The sequence below is a fragment of the Petaurus breviceps genome, unplaced genomic scaffold (assembly GCF_028583685.1).
Source record: "Petaurus breviceps papuanus isolate PSGF00001 unplaced genomic scaffold, PetGlider_PUasm1.0 118, whole genome shotgun sequence".
In the NCBI taxonomy this organism is placed as follows: domain Eukaryota; kingdom Metazoa; phylum Chordata; class Mammalia; order Diprotodontia; family Petauridae; genus Petaurus; species Petaurus breviceps.
Window position 1 is genome coordinate 8,133,653 of NW_027185616.1, and position 16,085 is coordinate 8,149,737.

General features: G+C 42.4%; 1 protein-coding gene across 1 annotated transcript in view; it reads right to left on the reverse strand.

Annotated features, from left to right (window-relative positions):
* Positions 1-15,595, reverse strand: part of TEKT5 (tektin 5) — a 64,088-nt gene extending 48,493 nt beyond the window's left edge. The window contains exons 1-4 of the mRNA XM_069085828.1: positions 15,029-15,595; positions 12,029-12,112; positions 9,351-9,421; positions 6,098-6,241 (exon numbers count right to left, since the gene is read on the reverse strand). Coding sequence (XP_068941929.1) covers positions 6,098-6,241; positions 9,351-9,421; positions 12,029-12,112; positions 15,029-15,595 — 866 coding nt within the window. The remainder of the gene's footprint in view (positions 1-6,097; positions 6,242-9,350; positions 9,422-12,028; positions 12,113-15,028) is intronic.
* Between the last annotated feature and the right edge of the window lie 490 nt (positions 15,596-16,085).

Consider the following 16,085-nt stretch of genomic DNA (forward strand, 5'->3'; position numbering starts at 1 on the left):
GCTCCAGAATGTATTAGCTACATAGCACGGGACAAATCACTTCTGAATCACTTTTCTGAGTTACAAGTTTCTCATCTCATCTAAGACCAAGATAGTGAATGATATTTGATCTATCTGTCATATAGGGTTGTTGTAAGGGAAAGATTTTGCAAACCATAAAGTACTATATAAAGTGACCTATTGTTATTATGAATACAGAACTCAATATTAGTTTTGTTTTTTTTAGATGTGATTTGCTTTGTTTTATTAGAAAAATACTTAGGCAAGGGCTACAATCATCTGTCAATTATGAATGACTTACAAGGACATGAAACAATAAAATGAAAATACAGATGCAAATTATACATTCGATTATTGGAAATTTCATAACAAATTAAAGATAAGAATGGAGATTGTAGGTTACTTTATAGGTACAGAATTAAGTGGTAAATGAAGTGCTCTAGCAAAAGATCCAAAACCAAGAGATAAACACAAAAAAAAGAAATGTCAGTCAGTATGAGTTTTCTTGGACATGCAAGGGCCCAGGAGTCTGGCTTGCTTCCTGGGGCATGTGTTCCCTGAAGATGGAAAAGATTATGAAAAGCAAAGGTTTGCAGACAGGAAATGATGAAGATTAACTCTCAGTATCAATAGTAATGTGGAACAGGGTGAATACAGAGAAAATGCAATTTAACGCAATGCAATTCTGATGACCCTCATTTTAAAAAACCTGGATAGGTATGCCTCATTTTAAAGAAAGCCCAATATACAAAAATCTGAACTTTATGTAAAGCAAGTAAATGTGGGAGGTATAGCAGGATAGAGAGACAATATTAACAGTAGATAGCATGCTGGATTTTGAGTAAAAAAGACCAGAGTTCGAAAACCTGTTACTTACAATCAATGTAATCATAGGCAATTCACTTAAGCAGCCTCAGACTCCTTGTCCATAAAATTGGGGAAATTGTGTCTACTTGACACCATTGTTGGAAAATCAAATAAGTTAATATATGTAAATTACTTTCCAAACCTTAAAATACTGCTATATAAATATTAGCTATCATTATTATTTAATCTCTCTGAGCCTTAGTTTCCTCACAGAATGTAGGCTTTGGGAATGATGTCTTCCCTTTTAAAAAACACTGTCTAGTACAATTATCTCTTCCACATATCAGAGAGGTTAGGGGTACGCCAACACCAATGATGTGGAAAATATGAGTAAAATTTTTTGACACTCACTTTCTACCAGAGAAGAAGTATGAATTCCTCTTTTTTTTCTTTTATGTGATGTTTACAGTACCTTATTGTAAAATTTGGGTTGGAATTATACTATACATATATTTTATGCATTTCTGAGTTTCTAACCTTTTCTTCTGTGTCATCTACTGGCCTTCATGTGTCATCTGCAGCTTCTGCAAAAGCCTCCCAAAATTCCCACTTAAATTTCCTATGCTGAACTGAGATATATCAAAACCTTAATGGAGAAAGTATCAATGTGGAAAGGATAGTAGTGGACACTCTATAAATGCTTGTTGACTGATTTTAAAATGAATATTTTCCTCATAAGATTGTTATAGGACTCAGATGTAAAGTAACTTTGCAAACACTAAATCTGGATATAAATACCAAATACTATTGTCATAGATCTAGTGCTAAAATGTGCCTTTAGAGGACATCTAGTCTAGCTCACCCATTTTAGAGGTAAAAGAACTCAGCAGAGAAGTTGTGACCTGCTCAAGGTCACACAGATTGTAAGTAGCGAATTTGGGATTTGAACCCAGATCTCATGATGCTAAATCCAGTATTCTTTCCACACACCACACTGCCACTTCAATTATTCATATCAAAATTGGCATCTTTATCTTATTTTTAAAAAAGAAATCCTCAGGATAAGCTCACTCTGTGCATTTGAAATAGGATTACTGAAACTGAATTTTATACATCATCTTCCCAGAATACATCTCTTCTGTCCTTCAATGAAGTCTTATTCTGATGCCTAATTGTGGAGAGGAAGTGAGCCTGGGTTTTTAAAAAGACTAAATTGATGGAGTTCACTCTTTGATAAGGTTCTACCCTAGTGGAAAGACATTGAAGATTCACCCAGTGATGGGCTGCAGGATGCAAGAAACTTTTGGCCATGTGGGGAGCAAGGTGATGAATTTTTCAGACACAGCAACATTTAGTTGGAAGCCTGCCTGAGTTATAGTGGGGTTATGGTCTGCATAGGTGGAAGAAGTAGCCACACGTTCCTAGTGCCTTGAACATAGTACAGATTCTGTCAGGTGAGAAATAGGGAAATCACAGTAGGTTCAACCAACTTCTCCCAACCCATAGTTGTTCAATAGCAGCTAAATTGTTTGTTCCTCCCGTGCTTAAGGGGGGTTGTTTGTCAATTGTGGGCCAAAGGGGTGGGGAAAGTTGGAAAAGTTGCTGTGGGAAAACAATTACAAAAGTCTCTTTGATCTTGGGAGAACTGGGTGTGGGAGGAAAGGAGCATTTTACTAAGAGATCATGAAATCCTATCAAGGTCCCTGAGAGATTATCTACCTTAAATCCCCAAATGCCATTTCTGGCACAGGCTTTTTACTATGTAATTCAGAAACTCACAATGACAGTTTGCTTGAAGGCTTCCCAGATACCTTCTAAAGGGTGTCAAAGATCTCCAGAAAACATCTATCCCAACCCTCTCCTTTCACAAGTGAGGAAAAAGGCAAGTCCAGAGAGGTTATATGTTTTGTCCCAAATCACACGGCTAGCAGGTAACAGGAGCTGTTATTCAGAGGCTAGAATCATAGATTTCAGGCAGGAAGGGACCTCTAAAGCCATTCCTTCCCCCTGCTCACCCTTGACCCCCATTTTACAGAGAAGGAAACTAGAGGTCCATTGAGGACAACTGATTTGTCTCAGGTAAATCGGGGTGGTTTAGAGTCAGAGATTTAGTCAGCATACCTATGACAGTCTCTCTGGGTCTCAGTTTACTTGTCTGCAAAATGAAGACGTTGGAGATTGAATTAAATGTCTCGTGAGCTCTGAGGCAGGGACTGTTTTGGGACTTCTTGTATTCCTAGTGCCTTGACCTCTGAGATCCATTCCAGTTCTACAAAGTTCTTATGTACGGTCTGGATAGAAAACTTAAGATTGGAGAATAGGTCCTATAGCCAGCAGGGTTTTCCCCACACTCTTTCACTAGAAAAAAGCCACATCTCTTCCCCATCACCCATTCCCACCCCCACCCCAGCACTCCTTCCCTTAAGCGAGCAAAGTTGGTTTAGGGCATGTTCTCAACCAGCATCCTAGGGTGTGTTTTAAAAGCCAGAAGTGTATTTTTTGGCTGGTGTAGTTGACTTAAAACTGTTTGTAACATGTCATATGGATTTCAAACTTGTCTTGGAGTTTATTTTCTTCCACCAAACTCGGGGGGAAACGGGAACAACAAAGACCAAATAAAAGGGAGGGGTTCTCCTGCGTTACGGGTTCCCTAGGAAGGGCTGGCCCTTCCCCCAAATCTCTCGCCCCGGTACCTGGAGCTGAGGGAGAAGGCATTGCATCCTCCTTTCCGCAGATGCGGTGCCATGGTTTCCCTCCAAAACTTCCAACTCCATGGCAGCCCGCCTTTGGGGGCAGGCCCTGGGAATCCCCAGGTGCGAGCTGAGGCCTGGCAGCGGCTCTAGGCGAAGGGCGTGCCCTGCCCTGTCTCTGCCCGTCCCGGCCCACCCCGCCTGCGGAGCCCGGGAGCCTGGAGCGCTCTGGCTGCGCTCTCCCCGCTGGGACGGGGATAGACCGCAGCAGGCTGCACTTTCGTTCTCCGGCTCTGCTCCCCAACTTGAAACTCCCAGGTCTACGCTGGTTCCTGGGAGTTTCACCAGCAGTTCCTTAACGGTCTAGCCGCTTTTCCCCGCATTATTCAATCCTGTCTTTGCAGCCTTTCCTCTAGACCTATGGTCCCCAACAGCCTCGGGCAGTCTTGGGCAAGACAGAAGCAGCTCAACGCAGTTAAGGACACAAAGACAGTGGTGCACTGGAACCGTAGGGGAAGAGGAAGGGCTTAACAAGCCCGCCCCCCAGCCCTGGGCTTTCCTACAGTAGGTTTAGGAGAAGCCTGCCCATCGCAAGACCCGATCACCCAATTCCCGTCCCTCAAGAGCTGTGATGCTGCCTTGGGGCTGGGTGGAGGCGGTGAGATTCCCGCCCGGCCGCCCTGCAAGCCTGCACAGCAGCGCAGAATTCGGGGCGCCCCTGGGATGCCTGCTCCGAGGCTCTGCAGCAGACATTAGGCTGCTTTAATGACGACTTCGGGCCATAAACAGCCCCCGGAGTGCCGACGTCAGCACTTCGCGCTGCCCATTCCTTCTCCGACCCATCACCCACAGCCTTGCAGCTACGGGAGCCAGTTGGCAGCTCCCACCCCACCTGCCAGGGCCAGTGGCAAACAGTGCCCTCTGTAGCCCAAGTGAATTTCTGTAGTTTGACTTTTAAAAATGCCAGTCTTGCTTTCTCAGGGGCTGAATTTAAGCTCAACTCTCAGCGTCGGCTTCCTTTCCTAATTGAGAGGTTCAGATGTTCATGATTCTCATTCATATAGAACTTGACCACTCACAAAATGTTTTATATACATATCTCATAGGAACCTCTTGGGCCTCATAATGTAGGTCTTAGAAGTATTAAACTTTATTTTACAGATGGGGTATGACATGTTATCTTCATTTTACATACTGAGGTTCAGAAAGGTTGTGACTTAAGGTCACCTAGTCCAAATATTCCAGTTTCAAATCCCGTGTGGTTTTCATTATAACACTATTTTCCCCCTTTCCCTTTTTTTCTTGGTATTTTCTTTTATCCACTATAGGAATAAACAAGAAAAAAGAAAAAAAGTAAAAGATCCTGGTTAGCAGTTCTTAACCATTTTTTGGTGTCCATGTCATACACCCCTTTGGCAGTCACTGGTCCACAAAAAAGGCTCATGGATGATGAACCTTCTCAGAATGATGTTTTTAGATGCATAAAATAAAGCACACAAGATTCCAGAGGAAACCAGTTATGTTGAAATAGTCACCAGAAAATTTTTTAAAACTCATAGACCTCAGTATAACCCTAACCCTAGGATTTTAGAATTATAAATTTGGAGCTGTCAGGGACCTCAGGCCAACCCCCTCACTTTACAAATGAGAAAATATTTATAAAAGCACTTAGCAAAGTTCCTAGCACAAAGTAGTCACTATAAAAATACTTATTGTCTTACATAAGAGGAAACTGAGGCCTGAGAGGTAAATTACTTGCCTAAGGTTACACAGGTAGTAATTGGCACAAATAGGCCTTGAATCCACATCCTAGGAGGAGCTGATTTCCCGTATCCCTTAGAGAAAGCTTTTAAAGGCAAGCCTGGACTCTGTGACAACTTTCAGAAACTAAATGAAAGAAAGAGGACCAGTAGGAAGTCATGTGCTTCCTTTAAATGTTTAAGGGTTTGGGGACAATGAACTAAATAAAGGTGGTGTCTGCAGGTTCCCTACTCTGAGGATGTCAGAGAAGTAGAGGTCTACTTTGGGCCAGGCTCTGTGAATATAGGAGACCTCATCCTACAGCCAGTAGGGTCGCCAAGATGAGCCAGGAGCAGTGAAGGGGAACGTGTACCTGCCCTTGCTGAGAGAGAAAAGGGCAGAACAATGACTAGAGCCCTTGGAAACCGTGCTCAGGGAACTAGTATTTGGCCCTGGCCAGCCCCACAACGATTCGGGGCAACATTACTAGCTGCCTATTACGTGCAAGGCACCATTTGGGATACACCAGCACAAATGAAAGAGTTTCTGTTCTTATAACTTACATTCTACCTCCACCCTACTCACTAAGGAAGTGGTATGAATGGAGTCATATGCTCAATAAGGATCTGACTGGAGCAGAGGGTCTGTGGAACACAGGAGATCTTTAGTGCAAGGTGAAGGTTGGGAAAGGGAGACACGGAGACCTTCCTGTTGCCAATTTCACCATCATCTATGAAACAACTTCATCACAGGCTTCCTTTTCCTTCTGATCCCACTGCCACATGCCCTCAAAAGCAGATACTCTCTCATTATGGAAATCAGGAATCTCCTATGCCCAGTCAGGTAAGAGATACACTTACGTGCTATCTAGTTTCTCCACTCCGTGGAAGAAGTTGATGGTGTCCGATGTGTTCTTCAGGTTGAAGCACTTCTCATCAATAAACTGTGCTGAATTTTTATCAGCTAAGTCTCTCTCTACTGCATGTTGGGCATCTCGGTTATCCCTGGGGAAAACAAAGATCATCTCATAGCCAACCCTAGGCAAAAGGATGAAGTCTCTGGTTTGTCTTCCATCTGCCCTACTAGCCTCACTTCTCCATCATAGCATCTCCTTACCATTCTACACTATGATCTCACTTCTTTTGCTATTAGAACCTTAGTCAGTCATGGCTTAGAAAGAAAGATATTGATACTTATTCTTGCTAAGGTGTAAATGACTGATAAGAGTTTAAAGTGCTCTTCCTCCAAGATCTTCCTTCCATTTCAATAGGAGAGAATCCATCAAATCAAAGAATAAGTTTCTAATGGCAAAATTTTGATGATCAGAATCAAGATAAGAATGGCCGATGGAGGAGACCTTGGGTGCCCTAATTAAGATCATTCCTGAAAGACTCCTTTTGCCCAACTTATCCCTGAAACTATGGAGTGTGTGTGGTCTTCATCATAGCCTTAATTCTTCAGTAATGCCCTTAGCCTTGGCTAGTCTATTTGACAGAAGGGGGAAAAGGGTGATTCATCTAGATACCTGAAAAACTTCTATTAGCCTGCCAGTCCCGCCCTCTTCCCTTAGTTGAAGGGGAGATGGAGAATGACCTTAACTAACTTCTCACTCTCCATCCCAGACTGACCACCAGATGAGAACCAGAAAACACTTTCTGGGGTCCTCCTGTCCAGAGGAAACCCAAATTTAACTCTCCTGCAACACCAAACTAAACTTTCTGCTCCACTGGAAGAAGTGAGGGAATCTCATCCTCTGGTAGGGACATTTCCTTATCCAGATGGGAGGCCCCAGGATTTGCCGAAAATACCTCCAAAGTTCCCACTCTCTTCCATGTGCCAACGGTTAGAAAGGGTTGGCAGCAGTGCTTCCCACACTGAGGATGAGGAAAGATTGCATTCTGTTTCCTTAATTGGGCTGTGGCTCTGCACTAATTAAGTTCCCCCAAGATAACATAATGTTCTCTGAAAGTAAGAGATAATCACTTGATGATGACAACCTTCTTCTGACACGTGGGCTTTCACCTGAGAATTTAAATTGCTTTTGTTCAGGGGCATCTACCTCAAATTTTTAACCCATCCCCCCCCCATCCCCTAAGGAACTGTCTTTCTGATATTTGAATCATATGTTTAGAATAGAAGGGGCCTTAGAGGTCAGGACTTCCCGTTCCACCTCTCCCCAATATTTCACACGAGAACCATGTGATCTAGAACCAAAAGGAACCTTAAGGATCCTCTCATCCAATCCATGTGTTTTATAGTTGAGGAAATTGAGTCTCAGAGAGGTTAAGTAACTGGCCCAGGGTTGTAGAAGTGTTAAATAACAGTTTTTGAACCCAGGTCCATTTACTCCAAAATCCAGGGCATTTTCAGTCTTCCATTCCTCCTCTCTTGGGTAGTTCACTCTCATCTTTCCCCCTGACCTCCAGGAGACCATTCCACAAGCTGGCTAGCTCCCTCAATCAAGTTAGAATAATTGAATTAAATATTGTGGGGACTGCCTGGTCCTTTCCTGGCTACTCTCTCCCCCTGCTGGCTGTCTCCAAGTTGCAACAGATGGATGCTTGTGCAAAAACAACACAAAGAAATGACATCAGAAATATGGTAATTTGGGTGATCTAAGCCTTTATGCTTTTGAGGGGCTCTCACAATCATGGAGGCAATAGGCAAAGTGTAAATGGGTTGGCACTACTAGCTAGTGCTAAGAAAATATTTCCTAAGGTTTATTGCTGAGGTATAATACAGTAATAATACTACTTGTACCAACCAGAGTCATCATCTACCATTTTTGTACCTAGAGCAAGTGGGATGAAGCTTGTGCTGTGGGTGGATGGGGTTGGAGGTAGGCGCTCAGGTGAAGGTTGGAGACTAACTGACCACTGCTGATATGTCAGCTGTTACTAGGGCTGGGTCAATTTGGGGTGCAGCCTCCAAGGAGAGGAAGCATCTAAAGCTTTCTGTTTTATCTAATTAGTCTTGTTTACTACATGCTAAGTTCAATTGTTTCTACATCTGCTGAAGTATGGCAAAGTAGCCTCTAAAGTTTCACACATTAAGGCCCTAATCACCTTCCCCTAGTGATTCCTCTGCCTTAAGCCACACACAAGGAAGTCTCTTTATATTCTGGCATGTCAGTGTAATCAGTCTAGACCCCACCTACCCCACCAACAACCAGGCAAAGAGAACATCACTGTCCTTCCTATACCTCTCCCCAGGCTGCAGATGGAACCTTTGTGATTTCATTTTTCATGTGACATTGCTTGCCAGCTCATTCTAATCTGCTTTGACCTAAATCCAAATGGTGGAGTAAGGAAGTGGTAGAGGAAACATGATGTAATTGGCCCTTAATCCTAACCCTGTGTCCCAGGGTGATGCTGGCTTTGGGACTAGGCCACTAAAAGGCCATGGCCTTTGAAAGATTCCAGGTCTTTTTGTATTAGTTGTCCCACCTGCCATCCCTGTTATGCCCCAAATGGACAAAAACCAGCCCAGTGGACTGATAGCTATGCCTTCTGAGTGCAGAAATTGCTGGCTCCGTGTTAAATAACTATTTCCCCTGAAGTAGTTAAATGTCAACTGCCCACTATGAAGGAAGGGCCAGGCTACTTCAATGAACATGAGCCATGGGGCTGCAGCAACTGTAGCAGCAAGGACCTGTAAAGCTTGATTCTCACTTTAATTATGTCATGAGTAGCTTCCTAACTTGTCACGATGCCGGTTATATAATCATCTGAGCATCAGAGAACAAAAAGGTGATTTCTTTTTCAGACTCCTGACTCTAGGCCTCTACTGACTACCCCTTGGCACCATTCCAGTGAATCCTCCCAGAAATCACGGGTTTCATAATACTCCATTTTTGCCACGTCTGCAGAGTTATAATTCATACATACTGTTCACAGAGTAAAAGATCACTGCAGACCATCCTCCTTTATCCCTTTTCTCTCTTTATAACAACAATAATTATTAGATAATAATCATCATAATAAGTTAAATGGGAGGGGGCAGCGGAAAAAAAATGGTGCCATTCATAGCAGTTTTGTCCAACCTCAGGAAATTATATTAACCAGAAAACAGAAAAGGAAAGGAGGGAAAGAATAAAAAAGGGTAAATACTCACCGAAGCTGAAAATCACATCTCTCTGCCAGTTTTTTTACTTGTTCTTGACAACATTTTAGCAAATCAACCTCCTGCAATGCAAAATGTCTACCAGTCAAAAGGGTAGCAGCATTTCTCAGAAACTGACTTTCCTCTTGCCTGGTCTAGTCTCAGTGCCCCTCTCACTGAGCTGCTTGGAGGTGGAACTTGAGAGAGAGAGCAGAGAACATTTGCATTCAAAATCCACTTTTATTTTCTTTAGTGAGCCAGCAAATGGAAGCTTATTAACAGCAAAGTAATTAGATGATGTGAACCTGATGGATTTATGGAAACCCATTTGATCTATTCCCCTTTTGAAAGGGTGGAAAAATGGACCCACCCACAAGCCAACTGTAATTCCTGCAAAAGACCTGAAAATAGGCCTATCCAAAAAAAATTAATAAAAATAAAGTGACTGGAGGAATCTCTATCTTGTTGGCTTTTCACTTTAGTACATTTGTGGATTTGCATATTTTTCTGTATTTTACAAGAACAATATCTTTGGAGATATATAAAGTCTTCTACACACCTCATAGGAACCCATACCATAGAAATCTACCAATGACTATGGCAGAAGACAGAACAAGATGATCCCTTATATTTAAGTAACATTTTACAAAGAAAACCCTTTAACTTGCATGAACTCATTTGCTCCTATAGGATCGCCTATATGGGCAGAGAAGGAATACTTATCTCTGCTTTACAGAAGAGGAAACCGAGGTCCAGACAGGTTTGGTGACTTGTCCAATGTCACTTGGCAAGACAATAGCAGAATTGGAACTAAAGCCCAGTCTCTTGACTCCCGGTCTGGTGCTCTCCTACAAAATGCTTTCTGATAGGAACCCAGTATAGTGAGGCATGAGCTCTGAGGCTTATTGCCTATTGGACCCTGAGCAAGTCTCTCAATAATAGAAGTACTAATGACAATAATCATAACTAACATGTATATATGTATAGCTAGATGGCACAGTAGATAAAGCACTAGGCCTGGAGTCAGAAAGACCCAAGTTCAAATCTGGTCTCATATACTAACTAGCTTATGTGACCCTGGACAAATCACTTAACCCTGTTTGCCTCAGTTTCCTCATCTGTAAAATGAGCTGGAGAAAGAAATGGAAAACTAATATCTTTGCAAAGAAAATCCCATATGGGATCATGAAGAGTAAGACATAACGAAATAACAAAAATAGTTACATAGCACTTAAAGGCTTCCAAAGGAACTGTATATCATATCACTCACCCTGAGAAGTAAGTGCAATTATTATCCTTGTTTTTAAATTTAATATTTTATTTTTCCCAATTACATGTAAAAACTTCATTTTTAAAGATGAAGACACTGAAACTGGGAGAGGTTAAGGGACTTGCCCAGGATCACATAGCTAGAAATCATCTAAGGTGGTCTTTTTAACCCTCTCTTTGCTTTGGTTTCCTCATTTGTAAATAAGGTCAGCAGAATACTACCCCACAAGTTGACTCTGAGGACAGTACTTTGTGAATCTTAAAAGCATTGTAAAAACATGTGCCTTATTATGATTACTTTCTCTTTTTCTCTGTTTTTTTTTTCTGTCCTACCCATCCATACCCTATAATATACATTTCCCCTCCTCTTTCTCTACCCCTCCCACATTTTCCAGGCATTGCCTAACCCCGTTGAGGTCATACAAGACTAAGGAGGTGCAGTCTATGAATATAGATGCAGGCCAGAAAAAAAAATTGCATTGAGTCTAAAATCAGTAATGAGAATTTCAAGCAAAGACTGAAAACAAGCCAACTCACCTTTGTACTCTCCTTCTTAATACTAGAACTTATGTTTCTGCCATCTATTACATCTTCCCTTGATTAATATAGGGTTTTTTTTTGGCAGTCTAATGGACTTCTTCTGACTCTTGTCTTAAATTTTGCTTATGTGACAATTTTTTGTCCATCTATCTTTCCCAAAGATGATAGAACCCATTGGATAAAGATTTAGAGCTAACAGCATCTTACAGGTCATCCAATCATAGGATCAGACACAGAAGGCTCCTGAGAGGACTTCTGATCAAAAGTCTTCATTTTGTAGATGAAGAAGTGACTTGAACAATGTCACAAAGGCAATAAGGGTCACAGATGGCCTTTGAACCCAGTCCCTCAGATTCCTGAGCCAGTGATTTTCTTATTTTACACAACACCTTTGTTTCATAGGTGAGAAAACAAAAGTTAGTCTTGTGACTCCCAATTCAGCATTCTTTTCACCCTATCTCATCTAGTGCTGATGAGAAGACTGAGGCCCTAAGAGGCAAAGAAATTTTCTGAAAGTCCTGAAGTTGGTTGGTCATACCCTGAGATCTCAAAGCCAGATGTCCTGGTTAGCAACCTAGAATTTTGTTTTGTTTTTACCATATCACACAGCCACAATTCTGTAGTCTGAGTGACTTTCTTATCCCTTTCTAAAACTAGGCACATCCCGTGGAGAAATGCAATGCCTTTATTCCTGGAGAACTGCTCAGAATTTTCTTTTTCCAAATATCCCTCTGATTTATTCCTGCCTTCTCCTATAACCTGTCAGCTGCCCCTAATCAAACAAGATAGCCCTATTCTAGGAATCTGTATCCCCCAACCCCAGGTACTCTGAGTTGCCTGTCACACCATACATGATCTTGTGGGGAGATGAGATTTCATACCTGGATAAGGTTTTTTTCAACATTGTCATGGACTAAATCAACACCTATCCGCTTTTCACGATGGTACAAGCATTCGAGAGCCACCTGCAAAGAAGGAAGAGGGAGAGATAAGACATATTTGGATCACTGTGTACAGGGTGACTCACATCTACCTCTGCTGGGATTTGTTCTTTTCACTTAGAAAGCTGTACTTTGAGTTTGGGGTTTGTGCGTTTGGTTTCATGGGCTTTTATAACTGTGCCTTTGGATTTCAACCTACCTCTCTTCCTCCCTTTGAAGCTATGGCCTCCTCACCCAATCTGACTCTTACAAATATACCACATAAACATACTCTTGGGGCATTTTAGGACCATCTCTTTATTTATTTATTTTTATTTTTTGGAGGTGGGGAAGGCAAGGCACATGAGGTTAAGTGACTTGCCCAAGGTCACATAGCTAGTGTCAAGTGTCTGAGGACAGGCCCTCCCGACCCCAGGGCTGGTGCTCTATTCACTGTGCCACCTCGCTGCCCCAGAACCATCTCTTTATCCAGATCCTTTCCATCTTTCAAAGCCCAGCTTACATCTCATCTCTTTCAGGAAGTGTTCCTTGACCATCTCAGCTCACACAGACTCCTCCCTCTACTAAACTGTTTCACTCAGTGTTTCCATTTCCATTTGACATCTACCAGATTCGAACAATAGATTTGATGTTATTAACTTTCATTTACTGCATATATTTTATTTGCAATGGCCTTGCAAACTCCTTGAGGGCAGAGACAGTATCTTATATTTATTTGTATCACTCATAGGGTCTGGTACCATTATGGTCCCATGACTCCAATACAGGCATATTCAGTGGAATAGGGAAGGATTCAGAAAAGAATGTCATGGGTCCAGCTATCCCTGACATTTTGACTTGAGGCGTGATTGCCCAGCCCTTTGGAATACTCTGTGCCTAATAATACCTCAGCTTATAAAACAGTCCAGTCCGCAAAAACTTCCCAGGGATTCCAACACAGCTCTGGTGGACCATGGTCACAGGCCCACAAGGAAAGCCACCCAGAAAAACAGGCTCCCCATGGCCACACAGCCTTACCATGTTGAGGAATCACCTATTGATCTTGTTCTCCCTCCGGCCAAGACAATTGATTCTATGGCTGAATAAAGGCCTATTATGTGCTGAGAATACAAAGACAAGAATCAAATATTCCATTTTTGAGGAACTTATAGCAACAACGCACATACATACAAAACGCAGAAAAAATAAACACAAATTAACTTGGGAGGGAGGCACTTGTATCTAGGAAGATCTGGAAGGTCTTCATGTAAAAGGTGGCACTTCAGTGGAGCCTTGAAGTGGGCTAGAGATTCTATGACATGGTGGTAAGAAGGAAGTACCGTCCAGGCATGGGGTGACAGCCCATGACAGGGCTTATAGACGGCAGCTACAAGGCTTTGTATGAGGAACAGCAAGAAAGCTAGTTTGGCTGGATTGTAGGATGCATGAATGTGTTAAAAGGCTGAAAAAAAGCGACTGAAGAGATGGTAATGTCCTCAATGAAAATAGGCAAGGATGTGAGTTGAGGTGGAGGAGCAGAGACAATGAGCTCTCTTTTGGACTTGTTGAATTTGTGATGTCAATTTGACATCCAGTTGTTATTATTGTTGTCAAATGGACAAATGGCCACCTGTCTCTGGGAGCAGCCGAGCCATGGATCACAGTAATCACTGATTTACAGCTAGAAGAGACCTTAAAAACCAACCAATCCAACCTCCTCTATTACACCTCTATTACACAAAGAAACTGAGACCCAAACAGGTCAAGTGACTTACTCAAAGTCACCAGTATTAAGTAATAGAGGTAGGATTGCTAACTAAAATTCTCTTCTTTCCCTATCCTTGCCCCCCCACACACACACACACTCTTTAAAATTAATTAGGTCTTAGGGCAGCTAGGTGGCTTAGTCAATATAGAGCACCAGCCTTGGAGTTAGGAGGCCCTGAGTTCAAATGTGGCCTTCATTAAGCCTTAGGAGGCCTGACAAGGATCAGCCTTATACAATAGGTTAAAATGGAGGCCCGCCAACCTCCCATTGAAAGGAGGCCTGGCTTTGAAGTTACCAAACTGGAGATATGTTTCTGAAAACAATTAGCCACCAAGTTACACTCAGCAAAAGGCTAACATGTGTTCCTCCATGGAAAGAAACACTGCTTTCAGCCAGACTCATTTAAACCTCAGCAAAACTTTTACTGTGATCATGTGTCTCTCAACCAACAGCAGAACAAGAACTAGGATTTTTTTTAAGTAACAGAATACTAAAAGGGGGGTGGGGCATATTAAAAGTTTCTGAAGGGAGGGGCAAGTAAGAATAATGTTTTGAAAGAATAACTGCTGATTGGTTCACTTACCTGTGATGTCACAAAGTCTACTAAAAGATAGATGTTTGTGACATAACTACACCATTCAGGTGAAGGCTTTGAAGTGGGGAGAGAATAAGGGAAGATGGGACAAAGGTTTGTGGGAAGAGTGTGGATCAGATCCACACTCACATGGCTCAATCCAAACTTTCATCCCATTAACCACTCAGACACACTTCTCAAACTCCAAACTTTGCACATGGATAGATAGCTGCGTGAATTCTCTTTTGAGATGTTCAGTTCAGTTTGGAAGAGCTAAGAATTTCAATGAACAGTGCTGGATTAATTCACAATTTCAGGCAACTAGACAGAATATAAACTCCTGGAGGGCAGACACCATGCTGTTTTTGTCTAGCACCTGGCACTCCACAAATGTTTCCTGATTTGAACTGAATTGTATATACAAAAGACCAGCCTGGGTATTGATTATTCCATAACATTCTCTACCATCTTTTCAAAGCTCTTCTGTCTCTGTCGTACCAAGACAGTGACTAAGCTGGCTCAGAAAGCTACCAGCCATCACTGGATATAAAAGAAAAATGCCCTATTTTATGTATGTTTAGCATAGTCTGGTCACCCCCACACACTTCCATCTACTCACCTGCAATGGACTTTCTAGCTCATCAGCTGCACACTCTAGTCGCTTCTTGGTAGTGTCCAGTGCATGACTCTCAGTCAATAGCCTGTCTAGTTCATAGGTCAGCTCGGATCTCCAGAAGCTAATGTCAGATAGCCTCTGGCTCAGGTTTCGACAGGTGCCCTCCTGCATCTGTCGGGTCAGTTGGTCTTTGTCCTGCATCAACCTCACAGTGTCAGCTGTCAACCTGTTTGCCCAGTGCCGGGAGGTTTCAGCTCCCCGGAGTTGGGCCATGTTGGCCTGGTCCCAGTCATGGCGGCTATAACGGGAGAACAGGGCAGTACGCAGGGCAGGCAGGATAGTGGGAGGTTTCAAGGGGTTCCGGCCTACGGCCCCATCGTCTGGACAGGTCTGGTTGGAGGAAACTTTATAAAATAAGCTAGGCCGCCATGAATTAAGGTATCGATATCCTGGCAGATAGTAAGGCTGGTAACTCTCCTGGGTGATAGTCACAGGAGGCAACTCAGACAAAGCAAAAGACTTTTTTGGGCTGCAGTAACTGGCAGTCTGAGTTGTTCCAAGAAACTCCATCTTTTTCCATCAGGTCCACTCAACCAAACTCTGCAGAAGTCACAGGCATCTGGAATTATTGTGTTTGGTTTCATAAGCTAAGGGTTTTTTCTATCGTAGGAGCTGAAAGAAGCTCTATGACTCAGAGCTGTTGTCATAAAGCCCTAGTGGGGGAAGCTTATGCTCCTCATTCATTGAGCTTTCAGCAGGCCTCTCCACTTAAAAACAAGACTGACTAGACCTTTCAAGACAATTTATTTGGTTAATAAGCATTTTAAAAATAAGTTTTTTATTTATGTCTTCTGTTTCTTACATAATCATAGTTATCCCAGGTATCTCTCTTCCTCCCCCTCCCAGAGATCCATCCCATATAACAAATAGTATTATTTTGGAGGAAAAAATCTCAGCACAACTGATCAATACATTGAAAAGTCTGAAAACATGTGCAATGTGTAACACCTGTGGACCTACCATCTCCACAAAGGGATGTGTTGGGGGTATTCTTTCATAT